The 19,107-nt window shown below is 36.6% G+C and overlaps 1 protein-coding gene across 2 annotated transcripts in view; it reads left to right on the top strand.

Moving 5' to 3' along the window:
* The window catches only part of POLR2B (RNA polymerase II subunit B), a 30,228-nt gene that overhangs the window by 3,685 nt on the left and 7,436 nt on the right, over positions 1-19,107 (top strand). Inside the window, exons 3-16 of one of the 2 annotated variants that reach the window (XM_069458464.1) lie at positions 1,804-1,954; positions 4,664-4,776; positions 4,911-5,130; positions 5,807-5,965; positions 6,736-6,900; positions 10,152-10,348; positions 10,516-10,635; positions 11,789-11,975; positions 12,442-12,585; positions 13,346-13,485; positions 13,587-13,698; positions 15,055-15,209; positions 16,366-16,564; positions 16,876-17,044. In XM_069458464.1, the coding sequence (XP_069314565.1) occupies positions 1,804-1,954; positions 4,664-4,776; positions 4,911-5,130; positions 5,807-5,965; positions 6,736-6,900; positions 10,152-10,348; positions 10,516-10,635; positions 11,789-11,975; positions 12,442-12,585; positions 13,346-13,485; positions 13,587-13,698; positions 15,055-15,209; positions 16,366-16,564; positions 16,876-17,044 (2,231 nt within the window). The remainder of the gene's footprint in view (positions 1-1,803; positions 1,955-4,663; positions 4,777-4,910; positions 5,131-5,806; positions 5,966-6,735; positions 6,901-10,151; positions 10,349-10,515; positions 10,636-11,788; positions 11,976-12,441; positions 12,586-13,345; positions 13,486-13,586; positions 13,699-15,054; positions 15,210-16,365; positions 16,565-16,875; positions 17,045-19,107) is intronic. The other variant, XM_069458465.1, reaches the window with a different exon arrangement.

Genomic DNA, 19,107 nt, shown 5'->3' with positions numbered 1-19,107 from the left:
TAAGCTTTTAGGCATAATAGATTTCCTGCTTATTCTTTTCTTGATAAGTAGATGTTCTATATGAATATGCTGCATGAGAGTCTATCATTTTATTTATATATTTAACTTTTTAAAGTATTTCAGACTGGTAGAAAAGTTACACAAAGAATTACTTATACACTTCACCCAGATTTCCTAAATGTTAAGCTTATATTTTCTTTGTCTTTTTCTCTCTTTCTGTATATGATTTTTTTCTGAAACATTTGAGAGTAACTTGCAGACATAAGGACATTCTTTCATATAATCATAATACAGTGATCAAATTAATATTGGTATAATAATCTAATCTACAGACATTACCCAAATTTTACCAGTTGGCCCACTAATATTTATAGCAAAGTAAAAAAAATTTTTCTGATCCTGGATCCAGCCTAGGATCACATATTGGATTTAGTTTTCATGGCTTATTCTTCTGTCTCCTTTAATCTAGAACAGTTCCTCGATTGTTTTTTTTTTTTTTTGGCCTTGACATTTTTTAAGAATACAGGCCAGTTACTTTTTTTTTTTTTTTTTTTTTTGAGACAGAGTCTCACTCTGTTGCCCGGACTAGAGTGCCATGGTGTCAGCCTAGCTCACAGCAACCTCAAACTCCTGGGCTCAAGTGATCCTTCTGCCTCAGCCTCCCAAGTGGCTGGGACTGCAGGCATGCGCCACCATGCCCGGCTAATTTTTTGTATGTGTTTTAGTTGTCCAGCTAATTTCTTTCTATTTTTAGTAGAGACAGGATCTTGCTCTTGCTCAGGCTGGTCTCGAACTCCTGAGCTCAAACGATCCACCCGTCTCAGCCTTCCACCGTGCTAGGATTACAGGTGTGAGCCACTGCACCGAGCTAAGAGATGAGGTCTTGCTTTGTGGCCCAGGCCAGAGTGCAGTGGTGTGATCATAGCTCACTGCAGTTCGTAACTGCTGGGCTCAAGCGATATTCCTGCCTCAGCCTCCCGGGTAGCTGGGACTACAGGTGCATGCCACCACCGGTGACTAATTTTTAAAATCTTTTTGCAGAGTTGGGGTCTTGCTATGTTGCCCAGGCTGGTCTCCAACTCCCAGCCTCAAGCGAATCTCTCGCCTCAGCCTCGCAAAGTGCTGAGATTACAGGCGTGAGCCACTGTGCCTGGCCACTATTTGATTTCTGTGTCTGCACTACTGGCTGTGATCTCTCACCCATGCTCCATTTTTTGTTTTTTTTTGTTTTTTTGTTTTTTCATGCTCCATTTTTATTACCAGTCATTTGCTGCGTATTTTTATTTAAATGACGTACTCTCATCTCACTCTTAACATAATTGAAATAGAACTAACGATCTTCGACCTATAATTGACATTCTCACACATTCCCTATTTTAGTCATTGATACCACCATCATCCCGTTTATTGAAATTAAAGTTCTTTTTGTTATCTTTGATTATCCATTTTCTTTAGTTTTCTCTCCTGACACTTTTTTTTAAAAGAAATATTTCAAAGAGATTGAATGAAATTTGTCTACAAAAGGACATTTGTAAACCAGGGTTTCCTTGTAGTTCCTATGTTGTGCTTTAAATATTTTACCATAAGTTTAAATTTCTTTCCCTAAATTCAATAAATTCTACAAAGAAAATGCTCTTGGCCTCACTACTTTTTAAGATACCTCATAGTGTCTTTTTCAGTGGTTGGCATACAGTGGTTGGTATTAAATGAATATTTGTTGAATTGAATCATAATGAAAATGGGGAAATACACTAGAGAACATCACTGAGCTGTAACTGATGATTAACTCAAATATTTTTCCAGTTCCTATTTTGATGAGAAAGGCTTGGTCAGACAACAGCTGGATTCTTTTGATGAGTTTATTCAGATGTCTGTTCAAAGAATTGTGGAAGATGCTCCACCTATAGACCTACAAGCTGAAGCTCAGCATGCCAGTGGAGAAGTTGAGGAGCCGGTAAGATGGTTATTCTTATGAAGTTACATAGGTAAAAGAAGAGTATTGCTTTGAAATTTCAGCCTTTTTCTCATCTGGCTTAAAGGTTAAAAAAAAAAGTCAGTAGGAGCTTTTAGCAATGTACTCGTAGCCTCTTCCGTCAGCTCCTGATTTCTTCTTACTGATGGAGAAATGCATTTTTACAAGTAACCCAAAACCCTAATCCTTACTCAGATGGTAGGAATTTAATAGTTGGGAAGAGGGGGACTCAGGTATATGAACACCTAAGAGAAGTGAGCCAGAAGTAGTCATATGATTTAGATATCCCCACTTTTTTCTTTCACAGTATAAGAATCATAAAAGAAAAAGTGCTTGAAGGGCTTTTTCTCCTAATTTTTATATGTTGCATGTAAAATACAAGAGATAAAACAGGAAAATCACCTAAACGGATCAGCTATTTTTATTTTTATTTTTTAGTTCCCTGTAGTTTTTATTCACACATATGCATGTTTTTTAGTGTTGTTAAAATTGTAGCAAGGATATAATTTTGTAGTTTGGTTTTACATGAGTGATTGTAAAGAAATAAGTAGTCTAAAATAATGACTGTGCCCAGTTTTGAAAGGAGTAGAGAGGTAGTTGTGGGAGCATGTTGGGCTTGGAGAGATAGAGAAACAAAATGAGGAAGGGAGAGTCCCAGAAATAGAATTAGAGGGAGAGGTAATTATTTCTAGCCAGTTTAGTTTCACTTCAGTGTAGCTTACCTCCTAAAGGCGAAAGGTGGAGGGTGCCGGGTGCTGGGAACGTAACGTAAATGTTCCCAGTTAGGCTGATTCTTGCTTTGTCCACTGTCTCGTTGTGTTAAATGTGATACCGCATTCCCGTACTGAAACAGGATACAAAACCATAAGGCAGGTTCCTTTGTTTTGACTTTATCCGAAGCAAAGAGCCCCGTTTTTGATTTCTCATTCTAGTTGGAGATACTACACAAAATTTTGCTTTTAAAACAAAAAGTAATTCATTCTGCTGGGACTGTGCTGGAAAAAGGGACATACAATATCTTTTTTATCCTTGGGTCATTTTCTCTTTGTGATCTTTGCATAACAAGAGAGATAACTATAACATAGCAAATTCAAAGTGCCACTATGTAAATAGTACAGGGAGGAAGAGATCGCTCAAGCTTGGTTATCAGAGCTTAGTGGACAAGATGGGACAGACTTAAGCTGACTGTGAAGGGCAGGTAGGACTTCTCTTAGGAAAGATGCGTAGGCATTTCAGCAAGAACGTGCTTGAGGTTGGGATGGGGATTGCAATAGCCGCTATGTGATTTTGGTTTATCTGTTTTTCATAGATGTTAGTGGAAGATAAGATGGAACCATATTGTCCAAGGCTTTGGATGTCACTAGATACAACGAGAAATTGTTGAGAGATTGTCAAAGAATATACATAAAGCATTGTTTTAGAAAAATTACTTTGGAAATGATATTTACTTGGAATGAAAAGAAGCTGAGGCAGATAAAAATCTTGGAATAGCCTAGGTTTAAGATAATAATGTCCTAGACTGGGGTGGAAATAAGGAGGGTTGGCTTCCCTTATGTTCATTATCACTGCTAGTTCTCTGTGCCCTTGACCTACTCCAGCTTGGGAGACTTGAGTGTCAGTAATTTGCCCTTAGCAAAGAGTCTGTTTAGTCCCATCTTCTCCTCTGAGATTTGATTTTGAGAGAAATCCACAATCCATTTATCTCTGAAAAATTTTTCCCGTGGATCTTGTTTTTTCAGGCAGCAGATGAATGTTTAATTAAAAACTTTTTTTTTTTTTTTTTTTTTTTTTTAGGCCGGGCGTGGTGGCTCACGCCTGTAATCCTAGCACTCTGGGAGGCCGAGGTGGGCGGATCGTTTGAGCTCAGGAGTTCGAGACCAGCCTGAGCAAGAGCGAGACCCCATCTCTACTAAAAATAGAAAGAAATTATATGGACAGCTAAAAATATATAGAGAAAAAATTAGCCGGGCATGGTGGTGCATGCCTGTAGTCCCAGCTACTCGGGAGGCTGAGACAGGAGGATTACTTGAGCTCAGGAGTTTGAGGTTGCTGTGAGCTAGGCTGACGCCACGGCACTCACTCTAGCCTGGGCAACAGAGTGAGACTCTGTCTCAAAAAAAAAAATAAAATAAAAAATAAAAAAATAAAAAAATAAACTTTTTTTTTTTTTTTGACCTGGGCTGAGCTACAGTCAGCCAGGGTTGGAAGTTCTCAGTCCTTTATATAGAATGATTAGGATTTTTTTGATGGTTCATTTTTTGTAATGTTTTATTGATTAGATTAGAACACAGTTCTATTAAATAATTGTCTGGATTAGTTATCTTTTCTTGGTTCTCTGGTCTCTTTTTACTTTTGATCCTAATCAAGGAGAAGGCACATGAAACTATATAGATCATTAATACAAATCCTCTTTAAATGTTTGATATAAACTCAGAGCACATGATATGTACAGTTTTTATTTACTTGTTGCATATTAAGTCTCTTTTTGTCTTCTACCTTAAGAAAATGATTAGGTAAAAAAACTTGATATTCTAAGCAGTGTGAATGTTGAATTTAGAAAGTTCCCATATCAGTAAAATGGATTGATTTTGCCAGTTTGTAGAGCTTTTTCTATTAAAATGTTAATAGAATCCTTAAAGCTTTTATGGAAAAAATTTATTTACCCTTTTTATGTTTTTTGTTTATTTTCAGCCAAGATATTTGCTAAAGTTTGAACAAATTTACCTCTCCAAGCCTACCCATTGGGAAAGAGATGGTGCTCCTTCACCAATGATGCCAAATGAAGCCAGATTAAGAAATCTCACGTAAGAAATTTTTCCTTGTCAGCAGGTGATATTGAAACAGAATTCAGAAAATGTCATTTTAACCAGTTGAGGATTTATGTTTGAGCAATACCCAACTAGTATTGCTTAACTGTGATCTGCTTTTATTTTCAAAGGTATTCTGCTCCACTTTATGTTGATATAACAAAAACAGTAATTAAAGAAGGTGAAGAACAACTTCAGACTCAGCATCAGAAAACTTTTATAGGAAAAATTCCAATTATGTTGCGGTCAACTTATTGCCTATTGAATGGCTTAACAGATCGTGATCTTTGTGAGTTAAATGAATGTCCTTTGGATCCTGGTGGCTATTTCATTATTAATGGATCAGAAAAGGTATAGTAACATTACTTAAAAAAAAAGTCACAAAATCGGCCAGACATGGTGGCTCCCACTTGTAATCCCAGCTCTTTGGGAGGCCAAGGTGGGAGGATCACTTGAGGCCAGGAGTTCGAGACTAGCCTGGGCAGCATAGCAAGACCCCTTATCTACAAAAAATAAAAAAATTAGCCAGGCTTGGTGACATGCATTTGTAGTCTCAGCTAGTCAAGAGACTGAGGCAGGTGAATCACTTGAGCCCAGGAATTTGAGGTTACAGTGAGGTATTATTGGGCCACTACAGTCTAGCCTAAGCAACAGAGCGAGACCCTGTCTCTTAAAAAACATGTACAAATGATAGTTAAAATTTAAATTATTAAAGTTGAAATTAAAAAGTAGATTTTCATGCAGGATATCATAGAAGTGGCAGTTGAATCATTTTTAGGACATAACAGCTAAACTTATATAAACCAAAGCTTTATTTAGCTGTACATAAAATGCACTAAAAATTTGGTTGTTGGAGCTTATATATTTCTACGAAGCATTTTTACAAAATGGAGTTTGGAAAGTTTAAGAATTCATGTTTCAGTGAACCTATATAATTAGATTAAATTAGGATATAGATTTTTTACTCTTCTTTCTGCTTCATAACCTTTTGGGTTTTATGGCTGTAACTCTCTTATTGTCCATATAGGTTCTGATTGCTCAAGAGAAAATGGCAACAAACACAGTTTATGTGTTTGCCAAGAAGGATTCTAAATATGCCTACACAGGAGAGTGTAGATCATGTCTGGAGAATTCTTCCCGACCCACCAGCACTATATGGGTTAGCATGCTGGCAAGAGGAGGACAGGTATGGACTGGGCTATAGTGTTCTTGGGTTTATTCCTTTGTGCCTTGTTTTGTAATGTATCAGACTGCATTCTTAGTCCAAGAAACCTTTTCTGGAGCACAAAATTGGTAGTATATGTTAGGCATTTGAAGCAGAGAAATATGATTAAAACTGAGAAATCAGGTATGTCAGGATAGGTCAGTAAGTTTTATTTTGTTTCTGTATATGTGTACAATTAAAGAGGAAGAAATGGGAAAAAAGTTGTGTAAAAGGAGCTGTTTCTTAATTTTGAAACATTCAAAGAAGGAGATATTTCACAGTCCAGCTGTGGTTTAGTATTTATTTTTCATTCTGTACTTAGCTTTTTTCCATATTTGTCTATTGATATTCTCTCTTTTTTACTCCTCACCTAATTACTTCTTCCAGAGTTACTTTTCTTTTCTTTTCCCCCCAGGGGTGGGATGGGGCGGGTGAGGAATCAGTATTCATATTCTTTTATGGCCAAAAGTTATTTTGAAATATAGTATTGGGTAATTCTGAGAGAATCTTGGCAGGCAGATGGAAGAGAATGGAACTTCTCTCAGGTCTAAATGACCAGCCTGCCTGTAAAATTAGTAAACCTGTTTCAGCGGTTTTGGAAAGCAGCCATAGGAGGTTCCTTGGAGTATGGGAGACATACTTTTTTTTTGAAATATCTACAATGAACATATATACTACATGGGTTTCTTGATGTTTTTATATTGCTGTGAACTTTTGTATGTTCAGGTTCTGATGATATTTTATTTTTCTAGGGTGCAAAAAAGAGTGCTATCGGTCAGCGCATTGTGGCAACTCTACCATATATCAAGCAGGAAGTTCCCATCATCATTGTTTTCAGAGCATTAGGTTTTGTGTCTGACAGAGATATTTTGGAACATATTATTTACGATTTTGAAGATCCAGAGATGATGGAAATGGTAATGTGAAAGCAAAGCATATTCATAGTGTTGAGACTTGCTGATTGTTGCTAACCTTAAAATGTAGTAGAAAGCTGCTCTGAAGAGCAATTTAGGTGTCACAGTTCTCATGCCATTTACTATGTGGTGAAAGCCTTCGGTGCTGCCTAAGCCTTTCTCCTGACAGTTCTGTGTAAAATAGACATGAAAGCTAGAGGCAGCCGGAGTTCAATGACAGCAGCAAGAAGAATAAGTAGCGAAGAAAATGGTAAAAGCACACCAGCCTGGTGCAATTTAGTAAAAAGGGAAAATGCATAGTTGATACCTATTTTCAAGACAACTTTTTATTTTGAAATAATTTTGAACTTAAAAGCTGTCAGAATAGTACAGAGAACTCTTGTATAATCTTCACCCCGATTGACTAGTTAATTTTGCCACATTTCCTTTATCATTTTTTCTTTCTATAGATACACATTATTATTATTACTTGTTTTGGACCATTTGAAAGTCAGGTACAGGAATCATGCCCTAACTCCTAAATACTTTGGTACTTATTTCCTAAGAACCAGGACATTCAGTTACATAATCATAGTATAATTATTAAAATTAAAAAATTAACTAGATATAATACTATTAATGTAAAGATTTTACTCAGATTTTTGTCCATTGTCCTAATAATGCCCTTAATAGCATTTTTGCTAGTTCAGAATTCAATTCAGAATCATGCATTGCAGGTTTTTAATGTCTTTTTAAATCTTTCCTCAGCCTTTCTTTGTCTTTCAAAGCATTAAAATTTTTAGAGTGGATAGGCCATTCATTTTGTAGAATTCCCATCAGTTTGGGTTTTTCAGATAGTTCCTCACAATTAGATTCAATTTTTGCATTTTTTTGGCAGGAGAAATACAAAAGTAATTGTGTGATTCCCAGGGCACCTTATCAAGAGTCACATGATGTCATTTTGTCCCATTATTGATAATGTTAACTTTGATCACAGTGGTGTCTGTTAGGTACTTCCACTGTAAAGTTACTATTTTTGTGAGAAGGCTTTTTGAGTCTAGATAAATATTCATTTCTTCATCAGTTTTTTTTCATTGATGATCCTTGTCTGAATAGTGTAATATTCTTTGTTGCCCTAAATTGTCCACAGTTATTAATACTACAGAGAAATAAGGTAAAATGCAGGCTAAACGTTTGTCACAAAGTTAGAGAGTGGAATACATTTTAGTTATTAGAGTTGTTGTTTTTTTTTTTTAAAGAGACAAGGTCCTGCTCTGTTGCCCAGTCTGGAGTGTAGTACCTTGATCGTAGCTCACTTTAACGTTGAATTCCTGGGTTCCAGTGATCCTCCTGCCTCAGACTCCCGACTAGCTGGGACTGCAGGTATATGCCACCATGCCCAGCTAATTTTTTTTTTTTTGTAGAGATGGTGTCTTGCTATGTTGCCCAGGCTGGTCTCGAGCTCCTGGCCTCAACTGAGCCTCCCCTACTTGGCTTCTCAAAGTGCTAGGGTTACGGACATGAGCCACCATACCCAGCCAGTTATTAAAGTATTTATTGGTGTGGTTTCTTGACAAAAATGGGTTTTAGATTTTACTTTCAGCTTTTACCAGTAGTCAGCTTTTTATTTTTTATTTTTTAACACTTAAAAATTTAATTTGTAAAAGAAAAGATTATGTTATCTTTTATTTAAAAGGTATCCTAAATGATTCAAACTGAATTCAGATGTATCCAATCTGGAATTTTCTTAGTAAATTGAAAGACTTGATTTACTTTATGTATATTGTCTTTTTGACAAATACTGTCTGTTTTTTCAGCACTTACGAAGCTTAGGCCAATTGTTACAAATCCGTGAGTCAAACATTCACTTTATGAAAGTGTTCTATTGTTTTTTCTAAAAGTATATCATTATTGTTGTTCCTTTTTCCCAATCTATATTAACCTTAATGAAATAGTTTTGTAACAACCATGGCAGTTTTCTTTAAAAAGATCACTTTAATCTGCTGTGCTTTCTGTGGCCTCACTTTGAACTGGCTTACATTGCCTTTTTCCAGTCTTGGTTTCGTGATTGGGATTTGGATGTTTAAACTTGTGGATCAGTGATTAAAAAAAAAAAAGACATAGGAAGCAAAGGCAAGAAAGGCATTTCAGGATATGTGATAGGATTAAAGGGAACTTACGGAGACCAGAGTTACCCTCATTTCTCATGTTCATCATTGTATGTAATTAGAAATTTAGAATGTTAACTGGAGTAGAACTTAAAAATTATTTTAAGTAACCCTTTTGTAGGTGAGGAAACTGATTACCTGGCTGCTCACAGATAGTGGCAGATATGGAATGCAGGTCTCTAACAATCTGCTTTTAAAATAGTTTCCTTGTTCGAGTTACAGTGAGCTATGATCGGGCCACTACGCTCCAGCCTGGGCAGCAGAGTCAGACTCCGCCTAAATATAAAACACAAACGAATAAATTAAATAGTCTGCTTTACAAAATATTGAGTGGTTTTATTTATAGGTTAAAAATTTCTGGCTGGGCACAGTGGCTCACGCCTGTAATCCTAACACTCTGGGAGGCCGAGGCGGGAGGATCGCTTGAGGTCAGGAGTTCGAGACCAGCCTGAGCAAGAGCGAGACCCTGTCTCTACTAAAAATAGACAGAAATTATATGGACAACTAAAAAAATATATATATAAAAATAAATTAGCCGGGTATGGTGGCACATAGTCCCAGCTACTCGAGAGGCTGAGACAGAAGGATTGCTTGAGCCCAGGAGTTTGAGGTCGCTGTGAGCTAGGCTGATGCCACGGCACTCTAGCCTGGACAACAGAGTGAGACTCTGTCTCAAAAAAAAAAAAAATTTTTTTTAATACCAAAACTGAAAATGATCTGGCACATTTATTCATTTGCAGCTCACTGAATTATGATTTAACTATGAAACTTCTCTAAACTGGTTTTAGATATCTGGAAGGAACTTCATTTTGCCACTGGTCATTAAAATGTAAAAAACAGACAAAACACGCTACTTTATTTTTTTTATAATGGAATTATTTGTATTTTCCTAGAAAGTAGAATTGCCTGTGCTGATGAACAGATTTTATTAGACATCTCTAGATCTCTGAGCTGTCTTGTAAGATTTTGTGATTCCTTGACTTTCTAAAAATATTCACATATTTGAGTATAATCATAGGGATACTTGACATGTATAATTAGGTGATGACTCATTTTTAAGGTGAAAATATGAATTTGAAAATAACTTCTATTTAAATTATTTGACAGGTTAAACCCTCCCTCGATGAAGCTTTTGTCATCCAAGAACAGAACGTTGCACTAAATTTCATTGGTTCAAGAGGGGCAAAGCCTGGTGTTACTAAAGAGAAAAGAATTAAATATGCAAAAGAAGTCTTACAAAAAGAAATGCTCCCTCATGTTGGCGTCAGTGATTTTTGTGAGACCAAAAAAGCCTATTTCTTGGGGTATGTTAAATTTCATTTTAAGTGTTTTGCTAAGATATAGTTGAGATAAAGTTTTTTCTTAAAGCTAAAAATGTCAAAAATGATGTTTTTAATATATAAATTAAAGGAAAAATAGCCAAAAACTGTTTTTTTTTGCCCCATATCTTTTAATTCTTTGTTTTTTTTAGGTATATGGTTCATAGGTTACTTCTAGCAGCTTTGGGTAGAAGAGAACTGGATGACAGAGATCACTATGGAAACAAAAGATTGGATCTTGCTGGGCCGCTGCTTGCATTCTTATTTAGAGGGTAAGGAATTAAAGAATAAATAAAATCATTAAGGAGGTTTCACTTCTTTTTTTTGAGACAGTTTCACTTTGTTGTCTGGGCTAGAGTGCTGTGGCGTCAGCCTAGCTCATAGCAGCCTCCAACTCCTGGGCTCAAGTGATCCTCCTGCCTCAGCCTTCCTAGTAGCTGGGACTACAGGTGCGCAGCACCACGCCCAGCTAAGTTTTTCTATTTTTAGTAGAGATGGAAGATGGGGTCTTGCTCTTGCGCAGGCTGATCTCCAATTCCTGACCTCAAGTGATCCTCCTGCATCGGCCTCCCAGAGTGCTAGGATTACAGGCGTGAGCCACCGCGCCTGGCTGAGATTTCACTTTAGATTGGTCATTGCACATAGAGGGACTGAACTGTCTCGTACCTATATTGGTACTTAAAAAGTTAGCTACATTGTCTTTGCTGTTTGCCCAGATTTAGTTCTAGTTCATGTCTGGGAAAGTCAAGTTTATGAGGACAATTTATTACTTTTTTGTGTTTTTCTTTTGTCTGATAGCTTTATGAGATGTTTGAGAAAGCTGAATATTGCCTTGATTTTCTTAGTGCTAATACTGGAATTGTTTTTCTTTTTTTGCTAACATTTACAAAGCACATATGGAATTCAAGAATTAGTCCTGCTTTTTTATTTTATAAACACACAAAACCTAGAGAGAAATATGTAAAAATATTAGTGATTATTACAGGACTGGGGTTATGTGTGGTTTCTATTTTATTCTTGATGTTTTTATATTTTTCATATTTTCTATAATAAACTTGTTATACTTTTATAATTAGAAAAAAGTTACTTGTAAAAACAAAATATGTAGACAATAGAAAAAGGCTAGCAGTAGCAGTGTTTTGCACGTTTTGTTATTTAGTGTGTTGTAGATTAGTGTTTTTCAACCTTTTTTTGTTACTGCCCCAATGAAGAGCCTCTTTTGACATTTTTTTCTAATCACTCCCCCTGCCACGTATGTTCATGTACTGTATGTGTATATCTGTGCTTTATACATAAAAAGAGCAATACTTTCACTGTGCCCGAACCATTTTTGCCCCTCCCCAGCAATTTTTGCAATATTATCTCTGTTGAGAATGCATGTTGTAGACCTCCACATGTTTAAATCAATACCATTTTATTTGGCAGCATGTTTAAGAATTTGCTTAAAGAAGTGCGGATCTATGCACAGAAGTTTATTGATCGAGGAAAGGATTTTAACTTGGAATTGGCAATCAAAACAAGGATTATATCTGATGGCCTCAAATACTCTTTAGCTACTGGAAACTGGGGCGACCAAAAGAAAGCTCATCAAGCCAGAGCTGGAGTATCTCAGGTAAGGGTGTCAACTTCAACTATGACTACAGGTTTGATAGGGAAAATGTTACAGGACTAGTAGATTCTTTTATTTATTGAATATAAATTATTTTGCTTCTTTTTCTTGGCCAATGTAAAATCATTGGGGCCTTTTGAATTATGAAAATGAAATTTTTCTTAAATTAGCTATTAGCATTACTAAGAGAGGCAAAGGTTTTGGCTTGCAGTTTAGAAACTCAAGATAATTAATAATTTAAAGTAGGTATTTGGGAGCTGAGACGGTCCATGTTAGTGAAATTTTTATGTCTTAAAACCTCCCTATTAGAAGCTAACCCAGAGAAAATTGTTGGACAACATAGTACATCTAACATTGATTTCTGTGTGTTGGTCTGTTGCATATACACTGACTGTAGTAGCTGATCTCAGATGGAGTCATGGGGAAAAGTTTTTAAAAAAGTGTCTCACGAGGCATTTTTTTTCCCTAGGTATTAAATCGCCTGACCTTTGCATCTACTCTTTCTCATCTGCGTCGTTTAAATTCTCCTATTGGTAGAGATGGCAAACTAGCAAAACCAAGACAGTTGCATAATACACTGTGGGGAATGGTGTGTCCTGCTGAGACCCCAGAGGTAATGTGTTAGAATTTATGTTCAGGGGAATACAAAACATAGTGGGCATGGTGGTGCACACCTGTAGTCCCAGCTACTTGGGAGACTGAGGCGGGAGGGTTGCTTGAGCCCAGGAGTTCCAGGCCAGCCTGGGCAGCATAGTGGGACCCTGTCTCTTAAAAATAAAATTTAAAAAATAAAAATAATTTATATTCAGGACAAAAAGTTAGTAATTATGTAAAGCATAATTACTTTCAGAAGTAGATTTTTTTTTTTTTTTTTTTTTTTTTTTTTTTTGAGACAGAGTCTCACTCTGTTGCCCGGGCTAGAGTGAGTGCCGTGGCGTCAGCCTAGCTCACAGCAACCTCAAACTCCTGGGCTTAAGCGATCCTCCTGCCTCAGCCTCCCGAGTGGCTGGGACTACAGACATGTGCCACCATGCCCGGCTAATTTTTTGTATATATATATTTTAGTTGTCCATATAGTTTCTTTCTATTTTTAGTAGAGACGGGGTCTCGCTCTTGCTCAGGCTGGTCTCGAACTCCTGACCTCGAGCGATCCACCCGCCTCGGCCTCCCAGAGTGCTAGGATTACAGGCGTGAGCCACCGCGCCCGGCCTGAAGTAGATTTTTTTTAATTATGCAGTGTGATTTGGAACTAAGATATTGTAATTTTGTTCTTAGAGTAAATCTTGAAATCCAGTTGCAGGAAAAATATTTATGGAAAAGAATTTTGGTAACTGTGTAAAATCAGTATGAATAATAGTTGGTTTATTCCTTAGGGCCATGCTGTAGGACTTGTGAAGAATTTAGCCCTGATGGCTTATATTTCAGTGGGATCTCAACCGTCTCCAATTCTGGAATTTTTAGAAGAATGGAGTATGGAAAATTTAGAAGAAATTTCTCCTGCAGCTATTGCCGAGTGTGTATATATGGACTTTTCTTTTTAAACTAATGTTAATCTTTAGTTATGGTTTAGTATAGAATTGCTAAGTGCAAAATACTTTCGGTTTTTCGTTTTAGTGCAACCAAGATTTTTGTTAACGGCTGCTGGGTTGGAATACATAAAGATCCTGAACAACTGATGAACACCCTAAGGAAATTGCGGCGCCAGATGGACATCATTGTGTCTGAAGTAAGAATCTTTCATTAGCTAAGAGGGCATGTTCTGTGGGTTTTCTAAACAGGCCATAAGACTGGTGAAAGTTATCTTTGCTCTAGCATTTTCTTTGAACTGTATTCCCTTAAATTTTATTTATTTATTTAGTAGACACAGGATCTTGCTCTTGCTTAGGCTGGTCTTGAACTCCTGAGCTCAAGCAATCCTCCCACCTTGGCCTCCCAGAGTGTTTGGATTACTGGCATGAGCCACCGTGCCGGGCCCTATATTCCCTTAAATTTTAAAGTGTATTGTCAGAAGTCTAGGTGATGTTTTAAGTGAAATTTAATTATAAGTGATGGCTTGCTTTCATCTCTAGATATATGCTCCTAAAAATTTTGACATGTACTTTAAATTATTAAATTGTATTTTAGAACTCAAATGATACTTTAAAAGAATTCTCTTGGGAATTTTTTTTATAAAGCTGCGAATACTTAAAGAGGGAATAATTATCTCTGATTTATCTTTTGTCTGAATCCAGTGTTTCATTCATAAAATGTGATATACTTCTAATAGATTCTCTTACGTTTTGGTGGATAAGTGAAGTGCTTTGGGATTAGGATGGATTTTTAAAAAAAATTTTAACATATAATTTGAGCTTTATTGTGCTCCCAGATAGGGCATTAGTATACTGTTTGAGGAATACACATCCAAATTATTACATCCAAAACATTATAATTTCAACGTATTATCAATATAAAAATTGCTAATGATCTGTTTTACATTTTTTTGTACTATCTTTCAAATCTGTTGTGTAATTTATACTTACAGTGGGACCTCTCAGTGCAGAATGGCCACATTCTAAGTGCTCAGTAGTCACATGTGGACAGTAGCTACTATGTTGGATAGTTAGACTATAAGCCGTTTGTCTGATAGGTGAGCGTGGGTGGTCATGCTTAAGACTGGGAAGGTATGGGCTAGGCAAAGTCATACGGGGCTGGCTAGTGGAAAGCTACAGGATGAAGTACGTGTAATTGGCAAAGAGCCAAAATAAGAAATTACCATACACTGGTGTTTGTGGTATTGGAAAACACATTTTTCATTTTACATTAACTTGCATGACATTATTACCAGATGTTGTTTTTCAGCTCTATAATTACCAATTTTTTGTTTATGAAATTTTAAATTATACCTAAGTTTTTAACAGATTGAACAATGGTAAACTAAGATTTCTCCATTTTATTTGATAATTGGTTGCTCCAGAAATTTACTAGGAATTTTATTATATTTTTCCCCGTTTCCTCCCTTTAAGTTTTACTGTATTTTTAGCTGAGCCTTAATGGTACAGAGAAAATAAAAGTTCATGAAACTGTTTTGTCTTTTCATTTATAGGTTTCTATGATCAGAGATATTCGAGAGAGGGAGATTCGTATTTATACAGATGCAGGCCGTATTTGTAGACCTCTTCTTATTGTGGAAAAACAAAAGCTACTTCTGAAGAAGAGACATATTGACCAATTGAAAGAGAGAGAATATAACAACTACAGGTAAAAACACGTAATGAGAAAAATGTGTGCATTTAAAAAATTGAGATAGAATTTACATACCATAAAACCAAGCATTTTTTTAAAAGTATGTGTTCAATGATTTATAGTATAGTCACAAGGTTGTGCAACCATCACCACTATCTAATTCCACAATATTTTCATTGCCCTAAAAAGAAACCCTGTACCATTTGTTTTTCTTTTTTTTTTTGAGACAGAGTCTTGCTTTGTTGCCCAGGATAGAGTGAGTGCCGTGGCGTCAGCCTAGCTCACAGCAACCTCAAACTCCTGGGCTTAAGCGATCCTACTGCCTCAGCCTCCTGAGTAGCTGGGACTACAGGCATGCGCCACCATGCCCAGCTAATTTTTTCTATACATATTTTAGTTGGCCAGATAATTTCTTTCTATTTTTAGTAGAGACGGGGGTCTCGCTCTTGCTCAGGCTGGTCTCAAACTCCTGACCTCGAGCGATCCACCCGCCTCGGCCTCCCTGAGTGCTAGGATTACAGGCGTAAGCCACCGCGCCCGGCCTGTTTTTCTTAATATTTATTATCAGGCAAGGAACTTGTAGGATTTTGTTTAAACATAAAAGTCTTTGTGATGTTTTAAATCTAATAATGAAAAATAGCCTATATAACGTAAACATAATATATTGCACATAACAATATATAACATAAGTATATGAAAAATATAATAAGAAATTTAATAAAAGGATGAAACTGCTTTAAAAATTTTAGTAATTTATGAATATATATATTCTTATTGTAAAAAAAATTCAAACAATATGTGTAATAAAAAAATGTAAAAGACCTCCAATTTATACTCTCTTCTACACAAGTTAATACTGGCAACAGTTAAGTGTATCTTCTACCAGGCCTTATTCTATGTGTTTATGTACTCACTCTCTGACCCCGGGAGTACAACTTCTTTAAAACAAAGCAAAACAAACTTTTATAATAGTAGTTATGGGATCATGCTTTATAGTATTGTGCAGCAACTTACTTTTTTCTGTGTTAACAATCACACAACCATGTTGGAACTCTTTCCTTTTCAGTACATAAAAATATGAGAATACTTTTTTTTTTTTTTTTTTTTAAGTAGGAGGACTAGTTAGTTGAAATATCTCAGGAAATAGGAAATTGAGTGAATACTTTTTTAGTTGGCAGGATCTTGTGGCCAGTGGGGTAGTGGAATACATTGATACCCTAGAAGAAGAGACGGTGATGCTTGCGATGACTCCAGATGATCTACAGGAGAAAGAAGTGGCCTATTGTTCCACATACACACACTGTGAGATCCACCCATCCATGATCCTTGGTGTCTGCGCATCTATTATTCCCTTTCCTGATCATAACCAGGTTGGTATCACTTTTTATCTTCTGGTTTATAAGGAATTGGGGAAGTAATAAAAACTGGACATTAGTCTATAATCTCTTCCTGAGGGAAAAAAGCCTTTTAATGAAAAGGCTGTGAACTCCCACAGAATCAGCATTTGACATCCTTGCTGTTGTTTCATTGGTAAGACCCATAATTGATTATTCCAGATGGTTATCACTTATTTTTTGGAAAATAGAAACTTTACCAGTCATATTTCTGATTTATTGTCAGAGTCTTTTCCTGTAGAAATACTAAATTTTCATTAATTCTGCTTTTCATTTTCTACCCTTAGTCCCCTAGAAACACATACCAGTCTGCTATGGGTAAGCAGGCTATGGGAGTATATATCACCAACTTTCATGTTCGTATGGATACATTGGCCCATGTTCTCTATTATCCTCAAAAACCACTTGTGACTACAAGATCTATGGAATATCTACGATTTAGAGAGCTGCCAGCAGGTATGTTCAGTTTTGTTCTACATTTTTTAAGACCCTGTCATGCTTAAGACACTTGTCTGGGTGCTTGGGAGGGTTAAAAAAATGCATCTGACAGTGTCCATTCTCATGGAATTTATAATGTGGTGGGAAACATGAACATAGTAAAAAGGTGGATATATGGAAAGTGTTGTGATGGAGGTACAAAGTGCTTTGGAAGCACAGATTGATGGACATGACCAATTCCTGTTAGAAGTCTAGAGCCCAGTGTCATGGAGAAGGTGGCATTTTAGACTAAAGTTGGTGAAGGGATATTTGAATTTGAAAGACAGTTTGAGCAAGGGCCCAGATGCGTGAAGGCATGGGATACGGGAACAGTTAGTCATGTCAGTTTATTGTGACTGGAGTGTAAATATATGAGTATGAAGCTTTGTCTCATAGTGTGGAAGGAGCCTGAACAGGTTGAATTTTATTTTGAGAATGTAGACCCACCCTCCCTTCCTTCCTATAGATATTAATATATATATAGGCACAGAGGATCAACTATCCAAACTTTTTGAGCAGGGAAGTAATACAGTTAGAAATTTGTTTTAGGAATATCGTTCTGACAGCAGTGTAAATGGTAGATTAGAATCAGGTACTGGATTAGCAGGGAGATAATTTAGAGGTTTTGTAGTAATCTAAGTGCAAGATGATGAGGTCCTAAAGAAATGAAAAAGAATGATAGATAAGATACTTTTTGAAGTACATTTAATAGGACTTGCTAACTGGTTGGACGTGGAACAGTGAAGAGAGGAATTGGAAATGTCATTGGTGTTTGTGGCTTGGGTGATTAAGGAGAGAGGTGCTATTAATAAGATTGAGAGCATGTTAGAAGGAGAAAGAGATTTTAGAGTTAAGAAAATAAATTAGGTTATGGATATGTTGAATCTGAGTTGCTGCCAGGACACTAAGAAGTGATCTTCCAACAGGGAGTTGCAAATGTGATTTGAAAGAAGGTCAAATCTAGAGATGTAAAATTTTCTATATATTAAATGATAGTTATAGATTACTATGAAATTGCTTAGGGATAATTCACAGTAAGAGAAAGGCCAGAGACAGGCAACTTTAGGCACCAGGAAGAGAAATCAGGAGAGGAGATTTGAGAAGTAGCTGATAAGGAGGAGAGTCACGAGTTTGCAGGAGATTCCCAAGGAGACTGGACAGTAGGTGAGATGGCGCAGAGCAGTCTGAAGGGACTAGAGTGTTGAGTGTTAAAGGAGACGGTGTAGTTCTTTGGCACTATTGTCTTATTACATTAACAGACATTTGGCTTTCAATGTGGGTAATGTTTATTTCATTAGTAAAATTTGTCTTTAGTGGCTCTAAATTATTAACTATAATAGAGGCTTTCTAACATTTTGATAGCAAATTCTCATAGGTTAAAATGATTTATTTTCAAAGTCCTCCACAAGGGGTTACTGTTGTCTAGAAAAACAGAATCTGTTAGGTTGTCTCCAATATGCTCTCATCTTTGGGCCGTGCTTGCAGTGCTGTGTTTTCTTCAGCATTTACAGTATAGTTTCGTTATGGCTAGCGAAGAAAAGAAATTAGTGAGGGATTGGATTTGAAAGGAAGTGTTCCTTCCTTTGTTACTAACGTGAAGTGGGGCACCCTGGCTGGGAAAGACTGCGTGCGTTTCCGGTCTGTTATTCTTGCCTTTGTCACGGTAGCTTTTCAAAAAACTTTTATTTGGAGATAATTCCAAACTTACAAAAAAGTTGTACGACTAGTACAAAGAACGCCTATATACTCTATCCAGATTTCCTAGTTAACATTTTATCACATTTGACTTACCAGGCTCTCTCTTGTTCTCTCTCCTCCTGAATCATGTGAGAGTAAGTTGCAGGCATGAAATCACATGACTCTGTAATTCTTCAGTGTGTGTTTCCTAAAAACAAGGACATTCTCCATAGTACAACCATCCAAACCAGCAAAATGCTAATACCCGTCTAGTCTGCGGTCCCCACTTCGAATGTAGCCATCAGAGTAGTTGCCTCACAGATGCTTTGACAGTTACCATGGTGGAAAACACCCAAGCATTTATG

Source organism: Eulemur rufifrons, chromosome 24, assembly GCF_041146395.1.
Source record: "Eulemur rufifrons isolate Redbay chromosome 24, OSU_ERuf_1, whole genome shotgun sequence".
Classification (NCBI taxonomy): Eukaryota; Metazoa; Chordata; class Mammalia; order Primates; family Lemuridae; genus Eulemur; species Eulemur rufifrons.
The sequence above is the reverse complement of the archived record's forward strand: the minus strand, read 5'-3'. Positions and strand labels throughout refer to the sequence as shown.